This window comes from Anabrus simplex, chromosome 1, assembly GCF_040414725.1.
Source record: "Anabrus simplex isolate iqAnaSimp1 chromosome 1, ASM4041472v1, whole genome shotgun sequence".
NCBI classification, from domain to species: Eukaryota; Metazoa; Arthropoda; class Insecta; order Orthoptera; family Tettigoniidae; genus Anabrus; species Anabrus simplex.
Window position 1 is genome coordinate 132,121,810 of NC_090265.1, and position 20,293 is coordinate 132,142,102.

General features: G+C 38.5%; 1 protein-coding gene across 2 annotated transcripts in view; it reads left to right on the plus strand.

Moving 5' to 3' along the window:
* The window catches only part of LOC136862903 (synaptic vesicle glycoprotein 2B), a 143,051-nt gene that overhangs the window by 60,403 nt on the left and 62,355 nt on the right, over nucleotides 1-20,293 (plus strand). For both annotated transcript variants that reach the window (XM_068225736.1, XM_067139186.2), the window contains exons 7-8: nucleotides 1,292-1,533; nucleotides 14,824-14,987. In XM_068225736.1, coding sequence (XP_068081837.1) covers nucleotides 1,292-1,533; nucleotides 14,824-14,987 — 406 coding nt within the window. The remainder of the gene's footprint in view (nucleotides 1-1,291; nucleotides 1,534-14,823; nucleotides 14,988-20,293) is intronic.

Here is a 20,293-nt window from a genome sequence, read left to right on the forward strand (position 1 = left end):
TATAGATGAAGTACAGGGCTACTAAAGATTAAAGAAATTAATTCTGGAAAGAAAAAAAAAAACCACCTCAACTGTGTTAGTCATAGCAAGTCAGCAGAAGAGGTCTGCTGGAGTGGAGAATCAATGATGATGATGATGATGATGATGATGATGATGATGATGATAATGTACTTACTGGAGTAGCCTAACCAACACATACACTATATTGCCATTTATGACCGGATACCTGCAAGTACTGGCTTAACTGGAATTGCTATGGTGTCATTATGATATATGTCTACCCTTCACCACTATAACAGCCTTCTAAGATTTTTCATGAAGTTTCTGTAGATGTCAGCAGGTATTTTCTTGCATTCCTCCTGCCACATAGCAGACAGTTTTGTAGCCATTCTGGGCAGTCTGATCTGGCTGTCAACGACTGATGTAAATTATCCCAGAAATGCTTAATTCAGTATAGATAAGGACTTCGGGCTGGCCATTCACTCCCATTTTGACAATCCACTTGACTGTGTCCTTCGTTTAATGAATGAATGCACTGACATGTCAGAATTGAAAAGGGCCAGTTGCAAATTATTGCACAGGGTGGGTAGCATAGAACTGTCAAGTTTTGCCTGATAGGCTTTGGCATTCATGGTTTGAGGAACTAAAACCAGTGGACCAAGAACAAACCATGAGAAACAGTCCCACACCTCTGCCAAATTTCACAAATTTCCAATAAGTAATGCTCAGTTGGCATTCCCCAGGTTTATATACATCCATCAGACTGATACAATGTGTAATGTGATTTCTTTTTCCACATGGTGCTCTTTAATTTTTCTAGAATCCACATGTGACATGCTTTACACCACTGTAATCAGTGACAGGCATTCAAAATCCTTGGTTTATCTGCCACAGAAGGTATCAACGATCCCTGTCTGTTAATTGTTTTGGCTTCCCTGGTTGAGGTGAGGTTTCTATGACTCCCTGGTATTTCCCTTTCATCACTAAATCATTCACAATTGAATGTGGTATCTGAAGCTTGCCAGAAATCTCAGGGATGAAATGACTGAAATGCCCCCTTTCATTCTCAATGAACTCTTGTACATCTATTCTGACTGCTGTAGTTAGTAAACATTTCAACAAGTGCTCTTGGCCTTATACAGGCTTATGACATGCTTGAGTGACATGTGGGTTCAGTCTATATTTACTCCATGTGGTGTCCAGTCATTTATGGCAATATACAGTAGTCTATATCCATAACTACCAAATGCGAGACTCTTTCTAGATATTATTAGCTTCTATTCTATTACAGGTATTGCTTGGCTGATAATTCCTCAGAAATGGAGCCTGGACTTACCATGGTACACTTTTCACTCCTGGAGGGTGTTTGCAATGGTATGTGGACTACCTTCTCTTCTGACGGCCATTCTTCTAGTTATCTTCATGCCTGAAAGTCCTAAGTTCTTATTAGCTGCAGGAAGGGAGCATGAGGCCATGGATGTTCTGCGTCATGTGTATGCTATGAATAGTGGCAAGGAACCTTCTCATTACCCGGTATGAAATTACAGAATAAATGTTCTATTAGCTCTTTGGTAGACAAGTCTGTGCCAGAATATAAGCGAGCTGAAAATATTAGGCATCTTGCAACTTATAGTATGATATCTCTTATGTTATTACAGTAGCAGTGTTATTGAACACATGCAAACGCATCTCCATACAAGCTATGTAGACTTGTGGAAGAGTAGAATCAATGGCAGCTTGTGAAGTTTTATATAGGGAGGTCATGTTATAGCTTATATACAGGCACAGATAACATAAGTCTAAAATGCTTATGCAAATATAAACATGCAAAGACAATATGTCAGATTCACCCTTCTTTAGCTGTAGAAAATCTCTCCATTATTGCCAGCGCACATTTATCTCTCAATTACCATTGCACTCCTCAGGAATTTCTTTCTTCTTCTTCTTCTTCTTCTTCTTTTATGACCACATAGGATCACTTTAGTCAGTCCGTCGTTCAGGTCTCTTTGAAGGGATTGTTCGGGCTTTGCGGTCCTCCCAGTACTTCTTCAGACGCTCCGATCTTCGTGCCCTTTCCTCAGTTGAAAATGTGCGTGTTGTTGGTTTGTTTTGTGTAAGGGTAAAGCGGAGGTTTGTATTCTTGAGTTTTGTATTCAATTTTATCTTATTTTTGGTGTCTTCTGTTGTAAGGCCTATTTCCTTCAGATCCTCTCTTACTTCTCTGATCCATTTACATCCTGTTGTGGTATTTTTTGAGACGAGATTGTGTTGTACTAGTTGTTTCAGAAGTCTCGAGTCCTGCATCCTCATGATATGTCCAAAGAATCCCAGTCTCCTCTTACGCATAGTATCTGTAATGGGTTCTAGCTCTTTGTACACGACTTTGTTAGGTATTAACCGCCACTGTCCATCTTTCTGATATTTTTTGTTGATACAGGTTCTTCCAATCCTCCTTTCAATTTTCTGAAGTCTGTCAGTCTTTGATTGTTTATTCAGGTAAAAGAGTGTTTCTGCTGCATATGTAGCTTCCGGTTTTATAACTGTGTTGTAGTGTTTTATTTTTGTATTTATTGATAGACATTTCTTTTTGTAGATATCCCATGTTAATTTTTGTGCTTTAGCTAATCTATTTGTTCTTACTTGGATTGAGATTTTTTCATTTAAGTTATGTGTTATTACTTCTCCAAGATATTTAAACTGAGTTACTATTTTGATTTTATTACCATTTATGGTGACTTCTTTTAGCTGTGTTGGTTTTTGGGGCATAATTTCTGTTTTTTCAAATGATATTTTGAGGCCAATTTTATTTGCAATGTTTTGAAGTTCTGATATCTGGGTTTTTGCTTCTTTTATGTCCACTGCTAGTAATGCTAAATCGTCAGCAAAACCCAGGCAATTTGTTTTGATTTTTCGGCCAATCTTTATTTTGGGGGGACATTTTCTAAACCATTCCCTCATTACCATTTCTAGAGCACAGTTAAATAATAGTGGTGAGAGCCCATCTCCCTGCCGTAGTCCAGTTTTAATTTCAAATGTCTCTGATGTTTCACCCCTAAACTTCACTTTTGACTTGGTATTGGTGAGAGTCAATTTTATCATGTTTATTAATTTGGGGTGTAGTCCAAGGTGTCTTAAAATTTTAAACAGAGATTCTCTATGGATGCAATCATAAGCTTTCTTGAAATCTACAAATGTTATCACCATATCTCTGTTTCTTCTCCTGTTATAGTCCATTATCAACTTAAGACTCATGATCTGATCAGGACAGCTCCTCCAGGGTCTGAAACCTCCTTGATATTCTCCTAGTTCTTTCTCAAGTTGTAAACTTATCCTATTAAGGATGATTATTGAAAATATTTTGTATGTTATATCTAGGAGAGAGATTCCCCTGTAGTTATTAGGGTCGGTTTTGTCCCCTTTTTTGTGCAGAGGATGAATGAGGGCTGTTGTCCAGTGTTCTGGTAGTTCTTCTTTAATCCAGATAGAGACAAGTTGTTGATGGAGGGCAACTTTTGCTGAGTTTCCTGCATATTTCCAGATTTCCGCAAAGGTCTGATCTTCTCCTGGCGCTTTGTAGTTTTTTAATTTATTCAGAGCCTGGTAGACTTCCTTTATTGTGGGGGGATTGATGTTTTCTGGTGATGTTTTTATCGGGGTGTTGGTGTCCAAATGAAGGAGTTCTGTAGGTTCCTCACAATTTAAAAGCTTGTTGAAATGTTTAGCCAGAATTTCTGCATTGTCTTTATTGTTATGGGCCAGCTTACCATCTTCATCCTTCATCAGTAGGGTCGGGGGTTCATATTTTTGGAGCTGCTTTCTGAAGGTTTTGTAGTAGTCCCTTGATTTAGTTTTACTGAACTGTTCTTCAATTAACTGCAGGGTGTCCTTATGATGTTGTCTTTTTATTCTTCTTAAGACTTGGGTAGTTTCTTTTCTCTGTTTTACTAGCTTTTGATAGGATATTTCTGTCTTTTGGGACTGATGTAATAGCCATGCCTGATGTCTTTTCTCCACTGTTTCATCACATTCACTGTTCCACCATTGGTGTTTTTTACGTGGTTTAATTGGAGCTACGTCTTCTGCAATTTGTTTAAGGTTGTGTACTAAGTCTTCAAGTTTGTCTGTGATTTTTATTTTTTCAGTTGCTTTCTGGTAATTTTTGTTGTTGATTAGCTGGGTAGGATCTATTTTTCTTTTAGTTTTAAGGGCTTGCTTTTGTTGTCTCCTCTGGGGAGTGAGTTTAATTTTAATTTTAACTACGTAGTGATCTGAACCTGTGTCTATTCCTCGGAGGACTTTGACGTTATAGATCTCTTTGTGGTGGTATTTGTCCATGCAGACGTGGTCCAGTTGCCATTCTCCTTTAGTGTAGTCAGGGTGTTTCCATGTTTTGAGTTTTTGAGGTTTCCTCTTAAAACATGTAGATTTTGAGATTAAATTATGGTTTCTACACAGATCAACTAGTCTCTCTCCATTTTTATTTGTTTTCTTGTGTGCTGGCCATTTTCCGATGATGTCACGGTATTTTCTTTCTCTGCCTAGTTGAGCGTTGAAGTCGCCTATTAATAATTTTATATGGTGTTTGGGGATGTTATCTATGGTCTGGTCCAATAGGTCCCAAAATTCTCCTGTTTCCTCCTGGTCTTTTGAGGAGTTGTTTTTATCATTAGTGGGAGCATGGGCATTTATTATAGTATAGATTTTATTAGATGCCTTTAAGGTGAGCGTTGAGAGTCGTGGAGACTGTGATCTGAATTCTTGAACTGAGTTTATTATTTTAAGGCTGACCAAAAATCCTGTTCCAAATTGTGGGACATTCTTCATCACTCTCTTCCCGGGTATACTTTTATAAAGTCTGTACCCTTGAGATTCCAAGGCATCCTGGTCAGTGTTTCTAATTTCCTGTAATCCCATGATAAGAATTTTGTGTTGGTCCATTATGTCGGTGATCACTTTTAGTTTACCGGTTTGCATGAGTGAGTTTATGTTGTGTGTAGAGAAGTATGTTATCTGCTTTGGTTTGATTCTTAATTTTGTCTCATTCGTGTATGTAGTACTGGGGTATTTCCGTGCCTCCGACTTCACGGTATCTTTCAGGTGGCAGCCCACCGTATCCGAATGCTGCCTTCTCTGAACTCTTGGTTCAGCCGGTGGAGTATTCCTTAAAAGACCTTCCATGGTTGACTGTCAAGGTGTCACCTGTGTGGGACTAGGTCCCGAATTACAACTCTGGATGTGATCCAGTGAGGTGATAATGAGGCCGCTCCTCTGGAGTACAGACGCCTTGTGCAGCCGCCCCTAACCTGGAGAACAGACGCTGCATAATGAATTCCAGTGGCATTTCCTCCACTGTGGGGACCATCACCCCACCCAAAGGGGCTCATTCGCCCGAAGCCGTTGGCCCCCTTAGGGAGTCAGGTTATTTCCCGCCGCCCAACACTCGGCGTTGGCAATTTTACAGCTGGGTGCCAGACCAGCAAACCCTCCTCCTTTCTCATTCCGGACTTGGGACCGGACAATGGCGGAGTTCAGGAATTTCTTTATTTTTAATGTATGTAAACAAACACCTTTTTATTTCCACAGTAGTAACTGGTATGGTTGCAGTGTTATTTTCTACAATAGCACATTCAGAAATACAAGTCAGTGAATTGCAAAGCATTTTTTTATCCATAGAACACCTGCTACCTTTCTCAGTCACAATTTGCTTGTGATCGAGGCTCTCCCATTAGAGCAGGCCGCTTCCCCAAGAAACACAGCCAGCAGCAATGTTTGGAGACCATGTACTTTAAACGTATGCTCTATGGTCACATGGAGGTTGTGACCAGGAACTGATATATATGATTTTACGCTCTATCCTGAGCCAGATTTTGCAGTTTACAAGTAATAGTCACATTCGTTATGAGATTAAAACTGTCTCCTCCTGTGTACACAGTAATATATTGAGAAGTAAATATTACAATATTAATGTTTATTGGGAAGGCACATAACCCTATGACCTCATAGGGCGGCCACCACTGTAAAGGCTTCCACTATCCATAGCCTAGGCATAAAGCTGGATATAGTAGTTAGCCCTATAACTGGCTGCCTTTGTTCCCGGGAATTGACCTTGTACCGTACCCTTCTTCATAATATCCCGGGCTAGTCACGGCAGAGACGTGGTTACCGTTCGAAAAAAATAGATATGGGCAAAACTAAATTCAAAACTCGTCATGAGCAATATGCCAAAGGTACATGACAGGAATTCAGGTACATAGACTACGTGAATAAGACAGAGAAATGGGGGTACAATGGATTTATTAAAGACATTAACTCATTCACTTACGACATGAAATATATATATAAACACTAAGCCTGTTGGCCACATAAAATCAACGTAAAATATGTGGCCCGCACATGTCCATGTTAAATACAAAATATATACACTAGGGACTCAGCCCTACAAAGAAAAACATGACTTGGGATTGACTTTGGATGAAAACGTTTTAAATTAAGTCGACGCAAGCTTCACTTCAATGTCATAATTCCCTTATGGGATGCGCTACGAAAAGTGTCTATACGTGACCGTGGTAGATAGTTAAAGACACTAGTAACCGATCCAAACTATACATGTTTACATATCAGTAACAAGATCAATTCAATTCATCCCTGAGCTGCAACTTATGATTACACAAATTCTAAGTATGTAGCTGCCCACATAGCAATTGGATGGCATCGAGGCCAGCGACCATCTAATTGGCTATCGAGCCAATAAAACAACACAGAAAAAAATTAACCTAAAGCAATGCTGATCACATCGACACATATACAAAGGAAACAAAACAAACACAAACAAACAATCAGCAAACATCATCACACCCATGTCATCGATCAAACCAGACAGACATGAGACCACATGTAAATAAAGTAGGAGTATGGAACCTGTAAAATAATGAAATATGAAACATGAAATATGCATAAACGCTCCACATGTGGTCAGCAGGATCCTGCTCAACAGGCCGGTACATGGGTTACGTCCATGAGTCAGACGCAAGGGCAATCCCTTAAGGATCACTTACACTGTCGCAAACAGCTGTTACCTGTAACTTCCTAATTGTCTTGGGAGACACACACATAACGGTCTGACAAGCCTTCAACAAAGCATGGCCTTTGGGGCGGTACACCTGACTTCTCAAGACACGGGGTGCGTATACCTACAAACTCTCTTATGAAGACAAGGCTAAATTCACAACACTGTTACTGCTTTCTGCGTAAAATGACCTGTGATCTCAATTCGCAGATTAAACACACATCAACAAGGGCTTAGCCTCTTTCATTTGAATACATACATCGCATACAATAAATCTCGAGACCAACTTGGGCCTTGCACTCAGCAGTATATGGGTTCTCGCCCTCCTCATATCATGACTACGGCAATTCCAGCCTCAATTCAAATGTCTCAATATAGCATCCCCTAAAATATACATGAACTCCCTCATGAATTCTCATGACTTGCATAACCAGCCCCAGGTTAAACATTCCTCCATCTATACGTGCACATCTGGCATCTTATTCGGCCATTCAGCTGTTCTATAAGACTGTCAGTCATGCTTTCCCTGAATAGTAATGACCCTAATTACACAACGTTGACTTTCCGCGACTTGGCTTCTGGATATCACATCTGAAATTCCATGCATGAATAAAAAATATGTATGATAAAACTACAACTGTAATCTGATCTCCCATATATCATCAACGGTGTATAGCCTCTGTAAATGACAATCAGAGCTTGCATACTGACCACAAATGGAATACACTGAAAAACATAACACAACAGTCCTATAACTACACTGGCATACCCTCAAACCCATCTAAACTAACAAAAAATAAAAAGGAAAAAAAGGCATGCATCAGTCCAGGACGTAATTACAGTAAATTGAATTGGAAAACCACTGTGCCCTCTGGCTGACAATTAACTTTAAATTATTTATACACATATGATCTAAACCAGTGTGCAACTATTACCCAGGCATGCTAAAAAATGACAAAGAGCTTATCTTGCACCGGCTTGATCACCCATGATGAATACATGGCCACTGGCATCATCGCGAACTTAGGCCATGGTCATCTCAGTCTTCAGGATGTGGGAAGTTGCTCCATCGATGCTCGGCGCGGGCTCCATAGCGCTGATTGATGTGGCCCCTGTAAACAGTTGAATTAGGCACCGTTTCTTCGCCGCTAGTCATACACGTATGTAAGATCATGCCCTTAATGCTTGGGCATTAATTGACTACGACCTGCAAGTGAAAAATTAGTTCATCCCGCTCACCATTAATTTAAGGGCAATTCGGCCCGGATGTGAAGAGTCCTTGGCACGGCAACGCAACACACAAATACGAGAGTTCCCTGATTGCGCCCGCGAATTGTTATTATATATATATACTGATCACTCCCAGATCGAATTAATATACTGCACATACATTGTGCCACAGTTGATCACAATTATTAACTGTGTTATCTTGAACACGTATCACTGGCTCAGTTCTTGTATATCAGAACAAAGCGTCCTCTAATAAGTATGGTCTTCAGCGGGCGATCGACCAACCGGCACAAAATTCAGACACAGAATGAGGTGTCGCTCCCTTGTTACTAGCAGTTATAAAGACTCTTCCAGTTTTTCAACAGCCGGAACGCCCTTCTGAAGAATAGAAAGTCTGTTGAGCGGTGGTTTAGTTTGAATGAGAAGCCGTTGATAATGCGAAATGACATCTAGGTCTTAAGTAGCCATCAAATATATTCTCAGGCATCAGAAAAATTACACTTGTCCGTCTGGACACATTAGAACTGTGGAATATTGGCGAAATGACAGATTATTATCATAAATTAAACTGTTTCAAAGATGCAGTTAGAGGGTTGGTTATCCTGCTAAAGCGGTTCGGCAGTTCGCAGAGTCCTCCTACTAGCTCGTGATTGGCGGATTTCGAAACTGGCTGGACAAAGAGTACTGCGGTGGTTTCCAGAAACCACGTTCCAATTTAAACAAAACTCGTTGTCTGAAGCCATCCACTGGCCACTCCCCTTATGCTAGCGTGGTCAGGTATCTAACCGTCTTCCAAACAGACTCTCACACAAAGCCATATTGCGCAATAAGTCCACAGTGTTCTATCACGCTTAAAATTTGCCGATGAAGCATATGATGATATGGTTCAACCTGGTACTCATTTTTGGTGTAGGCAGAGTAAATCTCAGGGGCATGTACACCTCCAGAAGTGGAAATCTTGTTTAGTAAATTTTTCATCTTCCAAACAGGGAATCAAACTGATGTCCTTGTGGGTGAACCGAGCATGCCTTTACCACATTGGCTAGGCAGCCCATTATTGAATACATGAAGAAATAATACCTATAAGAGTTTGTATATATGATCATGGCAAGGCATTTGTGAATTGCAGACTATTGTCGTATCTTTCAACACTTTACAATTCTAGAAGTTACTAACAGGCCATTGAATGAATGCTATTTTATACCAATTGATGATAACATTTCTTCTTTGTATTGAATGTCCCTTACTACCATTAGTCTTAGCTTCAGAATTTTTCCCTAAAAGGATCTCTTTCATATGCTACTAAACATATTGACACATTTGAGCAGTTTTAAATGCTAACCAGTTATGAGAGGATTTAATTCTGCACCAAATAAATTCTCATTGTTCTTCATTGGCTGTTTAAGAGTCCAATGTAATCTTTCATTAACTTCATTGCTCTCTCTACTTAAGATTTTTCATAGTCACTTTGACATCCCAAGAAGCAGGATCCATATTTAAGAAAGGTAAATCTATTCTAACAAGTCCAAACTCTTGACTGAAATGAACTCATCAATTCCTTACCTGAAATGATAATAAAGAGATTAAAATGTAATCTGTTAACATAGATTTTGATATATTCTCAATAACTCACGTAAAAGTGCTAAATTTAAATTTACAGAATTATCTACTCAAGGAAAACTTACCCATAAGTTTTTTATTGCACTAAATTAAGAGTGTACTTTTTTTTAGTTCACAAGGTTTCCTGCTTCATATTTCTAACCATACTTGTTTTTGTTTCATTGTTAACAATCTTGTCATCAAAAAGTGATACCATGCAAATCTCTTCATTTAAATACCATAAGTGCTGACAGATCTTCTTTAGAGCACTTGAAGGAACCCTTGTATTTAATTTTTCATATTGTTTTAACTCTTTCCAAAAGCGCAAGTTATTGTAAGGTGCTCCAATTGCTGATGAACTCAGAAAACACCACTTTGCATATACTTTCACTCCAAATAAGCAAATGTTCTTTAGGCCATCCCATTCATTGACACTAAGCAAAGGCTGAGAACAAAATAGGAACATCTTCAGTGAATAAATTCCTTTGGCCATCCATCTTGCATGATACAAAGCTTCAGGAGGCCTTACTTCAAGTCCACAGTTGCCCCCATAGATATGATGCATAGTTCAATGATTTCACGGTAATAATTTTTCATGTGTTCTTCTTTCAGTAGTTTTTGGAAAAATATAAGCGCTTTTTCAATTTTGAGACCACTGAAAGCCTCTTGTAAATGTTCATGCCCATCTTCATAATTAATGAGCTTTTCTACAAGCTTTTTGAAAAATGTTTCATCGGGACTAACTGCCACTTGGGGTAACTCATTTTTGAGCACATTTTGTAATACTACCCCGTACATGTGATGACAACAAGAGAACAATATCTTTTCTTGTTAACTGTTCCAGCAAAGTTATAGCTCCACTGAAATGACCTATGTTGGATGTCGTGGTGTGGCAACAAAAAATGTGAGCTTTCATGTCCAGTCCCCAAAGTTTTATGGCATTCCAAACTGCTCATTATTGTTTTTTTCCCCCACTAGACTTCGGTACTGCAGGCACACCAATTCATTGCTTCTGATTGGCATAAGTTGTGATGATTGGTAGTCTTTCAGTTCTCGAATCCCTGACATTTAACACTGGGTACCAACTTACTGTCTTCTCTTTAAACAAATATTTCATATTTTCTGCCTGTTTCTTTCTGATATGGTCTCAATATCTTTGAACTGAACTACAATTGTTATTTCAACAATATTATGTCCCAAGAATTCAGTTGTAGCTTCAAGGACAAATACAGCATCTCTCTGACTTAACTGGCATCTGTCAAAAACAGCTACTAATTTTGATGTTTCTCCGAGCTTTTTATTCATTCAAGGAGCACCTGAGCCTAAGCTCTTAATGGTGCAGTTTACTTATTCAATTACACAGCAGATGTAATCTAAATTATATACAGTGTCTGATGAGGTAGTTAACTAGTTTATGCTTAAAAGTAAACAATGTGCATGTCTCTCTTATGTCTTCTGGGAGGCTATTAAAAATACTTGCAGAGTACACAAGAACCTTGTTTATCCATCCCTCATTAATCTGGATCTCCGGCTTATCCAGATCAAAAATAATAAACATTTAGTTTTACTTGTACAGTATTTCTTTTATGGGGTCGATTCTTTTTAAATCTCTTTCCGCCGAGGATAGTTAAGGACAGGAATTGGAAGTAAGGTGGCCATGGTCTATCAAAGGTACCGTCCCAGCATTTGCCTGGATTTGAGAATGAGGAACCGTGGACTCTTATGAGTTCCTTGACACATTTGCACGCATTCCTGGATGCTCGGACGTAGATGTGAACGACGTAAATGACTGGTTGAAAAATGACTGTAATTCAGGCTGCAGCATAATGACAGATGAATAAATTACTGCCTCTTGTTCCTCAGCAGGTAGTGACGAGAGTGATGGTGAATTGGAAGATGAAATCGGTACTCTGTCAGAAGAAACTCATGGAGATGCAACAATGCAGCTGGCCAAACTGATGGCCTATTTAGAATCCCAGACTGAAACCATACCGGCAGAACTGATGTTAAGAAAACATCTTTGTGATCATGCTGCATGCAAATGCTATACAAATGTAAAACTGATAAAGCTCACACATTATTTTAGTGCATAAAACAGAGTCGTAAATGTAAGAAAAATTATCTTATATTTTTGGTACAGTTGAAGAAAGGTATTACCGGTACTGTACAACTTATGTTAATATAATATATAACATGTACTCTATTTGTTTTTTTAGTTTTTCCAGATTATCTGCATTTTTGATAATCTGGATCATTTCCAGTCCTGCTTAATCTGGATAAACAAGGTTCTTGCATAATTCCATAAAGTACTTCCACATTTCTTTCCCTTTCCTGAATTTGCCTTCCTTCCATCTACAGTTGCAACACAACCAAAAATTGAAGTTGAGCTTGTGGATGATTGTGCTGTTTACCATCAGAGTCACTCACTTCAATTGATTCATGAGATGAATCAGAGTAATCTCCAGAAACTGTGAACTGGTTTCACCCTTTATCTTCATATTCCTCCTCTTTTATAACTCTAATCTTTGCCCTTTCTTCTTTCATCACCAATTTCCCTTCAAGATAACCTCTATGGCCAGGCTCTCTTTGTTGTACCGGTAATAACAAAGTTCATGCTCTTCTATTTTTATCGTGTTCAAAATATTAGCATAGGCAACATCAAAAAGATTATTTAGATTTGCAATATACCTATACTCTCATTCTTTATGAAAAATTGTCATTCTATGGGCACTCTTTTGCAGATTGTACAACTCTGAATGCAGATCTATAATTATTTTTGTGCAGTGAGATAAAGCTTTTGTGGAAATCCTAGTCTTCTCCCAAAATATTACACATTCATCTACGACTACATTAGCACTTTTACTGATGGTGAGTTTAATCTCACGTATGTTGTAAAATAAGACTGACAAAACCTGTCGATTAGATGGTAATTTATGTCCACTGATTTTGTGTTTAACTTCAGCTAAATAAATAACTGTGTGCCTACTTCTTAAAGTACTCGCCAGGATGTTAATAAATATTTACAGCATTACCGAATACAAGATGACACTCAACTGACTGTAGATAACAGTCGAGCACATATGTGTAGGGAAAAGTTGACATGTAGTGACTAATGCAACTTTCTGACCACTGCGGCATGAGTTCCTTACCTTTGATTTCAATGAAATAGGTGTTAACATTCTTCATATAACTAAATGAAAAAAAAAAAAAAAAGCTAGAGGTGGGGGGGGAGAGAAATTTGAAAGTTGAAAAGTAAGGACAACCCTGTGGTACCGAGATGAAAGAAACAGAGCGCAATAAATCATTGTAGAGTCCAAGAAGAAATTGTGAGAAGATTTTGGTAATAACCTGGAAAGGCTTGGTCAAGCAGCAGGGAAATCTTTCTGGACAGTAAAAAAAAGAATCTTACAAATGGAGGGAAAAGGGGAATGAATAGTGTTTTGGGTAAAAGAGGTCAACTCACTCTGGATCCCAAGGAATCATTGGACAGATGGAAGGAATATTTTGAAAAACTTCTTAACATAAAAGGAAATCTGTCTCTTCAAGTCCCAAACAATGGAGTTCATGGGCAGGAGAACAACATCGGCTGTGAATTTATGCTTGATTAAGAGGAAAGGAAGGTAAATAAACTTCATTGTCATAAAGCAGCAGGAGTAAATGAAATTGGATCTCAAATGGTGAAATATAGTGGCAATGCAGGGGTAAAATGGCTTCATAGATTAATAGGATTAGTATGGAATACAAGTAAGTTACCTGCTGACTGGATGAAGGCAAGAATTGCACTTTTTTATAAGAAAGGGAACAGAAAGGATTGAAACAGTTATCAAAGTATTTTGTTGATCAGTGTACCAGGCAAGGTGTTTACAGGCAGTTTGGAAAGGAGAGGGCAATCAGTGGTGGAGAACAAGTTAGATTAAAACTAGTATGGTTTCAGACCTCAGGGAAGCTGCCAGGACAAGATTTTCAGTATGCGCCAAGTCTATGATGTAGGTAGGAAAAAAACCTAAGACAATTGAATGTCAGGTTAGGAATACACAACTGGAACAGGCAGATCATTTCAAGCTAATGCAGTGAGCTTGCAGTTGTGAACAATGGTATTCTGTAAGAAAGAAGCGCGTTCTTGGATGAAATTATCTTTACATTGGCCTGTTTTCAGACTGACTTTGATGTAAGGGAGTGAAAGTTGGGTAGACTCGGGATATCTTATTCATAAGTTAGAAGTAACAGACATGAAAGTAGCTAGAATAATTGCTTGTACAAACAGGTGGGAAGAATGGCACGGGGGTACCTGGAACTAGGAGATAAAGGCTCAGTTAGAAATAAACTCAGTGGATGAAGCTGTACGTATAAACATTTTCTTTCCTAGTGGTTTAATGTCGCACTAACACATTGAAGGTTTTCAGTGATGCAAGGCTGAGAAAAGTCTAGGATTGGGAAGGAAGTGTCTGTGGCCTTAATTAAGATACAGCCCCAGCATTTGCCTGGTGTAAAAATAGGAATCCATGGAAAACCATTTTTAGGGCTACGGACGGTGGGATTCCAATCCATTATCTCCCAAATACAAGCTGACAGCTGCATGATACTAACGGCACGGCCACCTCACTGGTTTTGATGGAGGGGTCGTTTGAAGCAAATGGAGGAGAATAATGAACTTGGCCATGGAAGGTAAGGGAAGTAGAGGGAGACCAAGGTGATGATGGTTAGTCTCTTTTTTAATGATTTAATGATAAGAGGTCTGGAACTAAATGAGGCCACAGATCTGGTTGGAAATGTAAGAGTGTAGAAGTCTTTTGTTAATTCATAGAGGCTTGCAGACTGAATGCTGAAAGGTATAAGCAGTCTATAATGAAGATGTATGTATTGTATGTACTTGTGTATGTATATTATTCTTTAGATGAAATATTAATACCAAACTTGTGTTTATATAGGTGAAGGCTCTCAAACTTGATGCTCAGACCATTTATGCAGCAGAGTCCAGCTCTCCATTGGCAATAATGAAACACATGTGGTACCAGACAAAGCCCATCTTCCGGCCTCCCTACATCCTCACCACAGTTGTGGCCTGTTTTATTCAGTTTGGTCTTTATGCCAGGTAGCACTTTCAAAATAGATTTTCTGAGTAGTTCGGTATTACCATATTTTCTCACATAATTAACACATTTTTTGACTAAAAATACAAAAATTTTGGGTGTGTAAATTATTCATGGATATACAAAATTTGTATTTACCATTTATTTATATTTAAAAGATACATCAAATATACTATACACAAAATTGGTTGAACTCATTTGCAGTTATCGTTATTTGGCCTAAAATTACAATATGTTTTCTTCGGAACAGTCAATTAAGGTAGGCCACACATCAGCCAAGTCGAACATACTGGTTTAAACTATGGGCTTGTAATACGACCTGAAGCAAAATAAATATGAATTAGCTAAAGTATCAATCACATAAGTAATAATGACATAGCGGCAAAAAGGACTTTTATACGCTATATTCTTCGACCAGTATAGTTGGTCCGTTATTGGACATTATAAATTTTCCAGTTAACTAATTCCTGGTTGCCAGCCTTTCATCCCAGTATGCTAAGTTGGGCTCATCAGTTGGTAAATAGCACACCTACCAAGAGACATGGCTAGCGCATACGGTGGAGGCCACTGCGTAGGCTACTTGGAGCCACCGGCAATGCCAGTGCACTTTAAGAGACTTTGTCTCATTTTCAAAAAATTTCTGCCTGCCTGGCCATCAGATAATACAAATATTTCAGGTTCCCTATGGGAATCAACATCTATATTACAGTCTTTGACATCGCTACCAGCACTGCAGGAAGAATTGCTGCTACTATCACCATCTCCCCATAAGAAGTTATCTTCAGTCTCATCTAATGTATTCAAGATTCCCATTTGATTGAAGCTCTTTTCAATCATCTTTGATGAAATCATGTGTCAAATGTGCAATATACACTCAGAAAGGAGTTCCACCAATGGTTTCCGAATCTTGCCTGTTGGAGTAAGTTCGTGCCTGCTTTCCATCATCCAGTACTGATAGCTTTCATAAATTGTCCTTGAATGGTTTATACACTGAAATGTCGATCAGTTGAAGTACTAACCACCAAGAATCACTGCCAAGTTGGTTTTCATGGTTTCAAATAATTTCTTAGTATCTTCCACCAGGTGGCCACAAAAAACTGTTCAGCATGAGGGGGGCTGGACATTAAAGGAGAAACCCCGCTTGATTTCTCCAAACCACTTGTATACAATCTTGTATGAGTGATGCGTCCATCTACCCTTTTCTTGGATACAAACATGGATCCCTCGCGGAAATTTTACTATCGCATTTTTTTGTTTCACAACAACGTAAGGTGCAAGCTTCTGCCATCAGCTGTTATTGGTTTTTCTCGCTTCCAGTAGTGTGTACGATAACACTTGATATATCTTTCTTGTCGGGCTGAGTGGCTCAGACGGTTGAGGCGCTGGCCTTCTGACCCCAACTTGGCAGGTTCGATCCTGGCTCAGCCCGGTGGTATTTGAAAGTGCTCAAATACGTCAGTCTCATGTGGTAGATTTACTGGCACGTAAAAGAACTCCTGCGGGACAAAATTCCGGCACATTGGCGTCTCCGAAGACCGTAAAAGAGTAGTTAGCGGGACGTAAAGCAAATAACATTATTTATTATTATTGATATCTTTTTCTTATCAATTTTTTGACTTTGTGGCATATCAAAACTGATTGGCGTCTGATCTGCGTCTCCTATTTGGGAAAGCAGATATATTTTCACTTTCTGCTTCCCAATCACAAAGTGAAGAGAATCAGTGACTGTTTTGTTGAAATAATTTAGTATTCTTTGGCATAATGCTGTTCTTTTTCAAAGAGAAAGTTCATTTCTCATCCTTTAAAATACATCATTCGGTGGGGAAACAGCACATCCGTCATTGCATAACAAAATCGTATATTTTCGTAGATCCTCTCTACTTGTGGAAACTTGCCACTTTTTGAGCTGCACACTGCTTTGTGAGATTTGTTGGTCACTTGAAGTGCAGCTTTCTGTCTCTGCCAATAGCGAACATTACACTCAGGCACTGAATATTCTGCCGCTGCCTTATTCCAATATATTTCGGCATAACTGATCCCCACGCTTTTATATGATGCAGTAGTACTTGACCACTTGTTCATTGTGGACTAACAAACAATTTTACAATCACAAAACATGTGTGTACCCAAAACACTCATAAAATATTTCTGTACCAGACTAGAATAGAACATCACTAGCCAGGTCTGCACTAATTCACTCACTGAACTAAAGTAGTGTAGTAGCCAGTCATATTTTCTAATGGATGATAACAGGAAGTTGCAAGGTATTTGGAATGCAAAGTTTTGCAATACGAAGGTTGGTACTTGGCAACTTTATTTCAAAATGCATCCTGAACAATGCGATAAATAGAGAAAGTGAGTGCGTCAAATACACAAACAAACATTTCTTTTCCCCCACTTTGAACCCAAAAAATTGGGGTGTGCAAATTATGCAGGGGTGTTAATTATGTGTGAAAATACAATATTTCTTTTTAGTGTATTGAATTCAACACCTAATCACTAGCTCTTATGTGTCATTTGATGATAGTACCAGAAGTTAGGACTCTCCATAAAAAGGGAAAATGATTAATAACATACTAATATCAATCAATCAATCAATCAATCAATCAATCAATCAATCAATCAATCATTGATCTGCATTTAGAGCTGTCACCCAGATGGCAGATTCCCTATCAGATGTTTACCTAGTCTTTTCTTAAATGATTTTACAGAACTTGGAACACTGAGCCAAAACATTTGGTACAGATTTTTAATATTATTTTTAAGTCTACATTCTCTTTTTCTGATAGAGAGCTTGATGAGAAATTTTGTCATGGAGCACATCTAGAGTGTTTTGTTATATTTTTATGAGAACAGAAGGATACATCCTAATGAGACTGCAACAGCATGCACAGCCATTACTACTCTGACCCAGATCAATTTTGTGGGAGACAACTAAATGGTTTATCTAGCAGAAAATACACTCATTTCATTATAGTACAGAAGATGGACACAAGAAACCAAAGTGCAGTACTTCTTCCTGAATATTGAGTGTACTTGATAAAGTTAATAGAGCTTTAGTTGTAACCAGGGCTTTTTTACAGCCGCAATGGTCCAGAACACATTCTGTTAAATTGTTAGGACTTCAATTTTATAAATGTTTGAAACAACCATTGGAAAACCATCTTCTACCTACTGAAGAGATGCAAATTTAAATGGATGAAAGTCCTGTCTCCAGAACATTGGCCAGACAGTGGTGAGAGGAATGTTGTCTTCTGTGAGACTGAAGTGGACTTTCACGTTGGTACCAACAACGTAAGACAAGCTGATATAAGTACCAAGATAGTTGGAGATGTGTGGGATCTGGTAAATGCAGCACGGGTGAAGTTTAAGAAAGCAGAGATTGTTATTAGTGGAATACTGTGTAGGAGGGATACTGACTGGAGGGTGATTTGGGATTTAAATGAGACTATGGAGTGGGTATGTGGGAAATTGGGAGTGAAATTTCTAGATCCTAATGGGTGGGTATGAGATAGGGATCTGCGCTCGGATGGCCTTCATTTAAACCGCAGTGGTACGTATAAGTTAGGAAATTTGTTTGGAAGGGTAATAGGGAGGTACATTCAGGGAAACGGGATGGCCTAGGGAGCGGTGATAAGGGAACAGGGAACTGGAAATCAAGTAGGTATGACATAAAATTGTTAGTGTTGAACTGTAGAAGTATTGTAAAGAAAGGAATAGAATTAAGTAATTTAATAGATATATATTTACCAGATATTGTAATAGGAGTTGAATCATGGCTGAGAAATGATATAATGGATGCAGAAATTTTCTCACCGCACTGGAGTGTGTATCGTAGAGATAGGATAGGAATGGTGGGAGGGGGAGTGTTCATTCTGGTGAAAGAAGAATTTGTAAGCTACGAAAAAGTTAAAGATGAGACACATGAAATTCTAGGTGTAAGGCTCATTTCTAAAGATAATAGGCAACTTGATATATTTGGAGTGTACATATCGGGAAAGGGTAGCACTGACGCGGATTCGGAATTATTTGATAGGATAGTCAGCTATGTGGGAAATGATGTGGAAAGAAATGTGATTGTAGCGGGAGATCTGAATTTGCCAGATGTAAATTGGGAAGGAAATGCGAACGACAGGAAGCATGACCAACAAATGGCAAATAAGTTAATATGGGAAGGACAGCTGATTCAGAAAGTGATGGAACCAACCAGAGGGAAAAATATCCTGGATGTCGTGCTGATAAAACCAGATGAGCTCTATAGGGAAACTGAAGTAATAGATGGTATTAGTGATCATGAAGCTGTTTATGTGGTAGTTAAAAATAAATGTGATAGAAAGGAAGGTCTTAAAAGTAGGACTGTTAGGCAGTACCATATGGCTGATAAAGCAGGCATGAGGCAGTTTCTAAAAAGTAACTATGATCGGTGGAAAACAGTAAATAAAAATGTAAACAGACTCTGGGATGGGTTTAAAGAAATTGTTGAGGAATGCGAAAACAGGTTTGTACCTTTAAAGGTGGTAAGGAATGGTAAAGACCCACCTTATTATAATAGAGAAATAAAGAGACTAAGAAGGAGGTGCAGATTGGAAAGAAATAGAGTTAGAAATGACTGTGGAAGTAAGGAGAAATTGAAGGAACTTACTAGGAAATTGAATCTAGCAAAGAAGGCAGCTAAGGATAACATGATGGCAAGCGTAATTGGCAGTCATACAAATTTTTGTGAAAAATGGAAGAGTATGTATAGGTACTTTAAGGCAGAAACAGGTTTCAAGAAGGACATTCCAGGAATAATTAATGAACAAGGAGAGTGTGTATGTGAGGATCTTCAAAAGGCAGAAGTATTCAGTCAGCAGTTTGTAAAGATTGTTGGTTACAAGGATAATGTCCAGATAGAGGAGGTGACTAATGTTAAAGAAGTATTAAAATTTACATATGATAACAATGACATTTACAATAAGATACAGAAGTTGAAAACTAGAAAAGCGGCTGGAATTGATCAGATTTCTGGGGATATACTAAAGACAATGGGTTGGGATATAGTACCATATCTGAAGTACTTATTTGATTATTGTTTGGTTGGAGGAGCTATACCAGATGAATGGAGAGTTGCTATAGTAGTCCCTGTGTATAAAGGAAAGGGTGATAGACATAAAGCTGAAAATTACAGGCCAGTAAGTTTGACATGCATTGTATGTAAGCTTTGGGAAGGCATTCTTTCTGATTATATTAGACATGTTTGTGAAATTAATAACTGGTTCGATAGAAGGCAATTCGGTTTTAGGAAAGGTTATTCCACTGAAGCTCAACT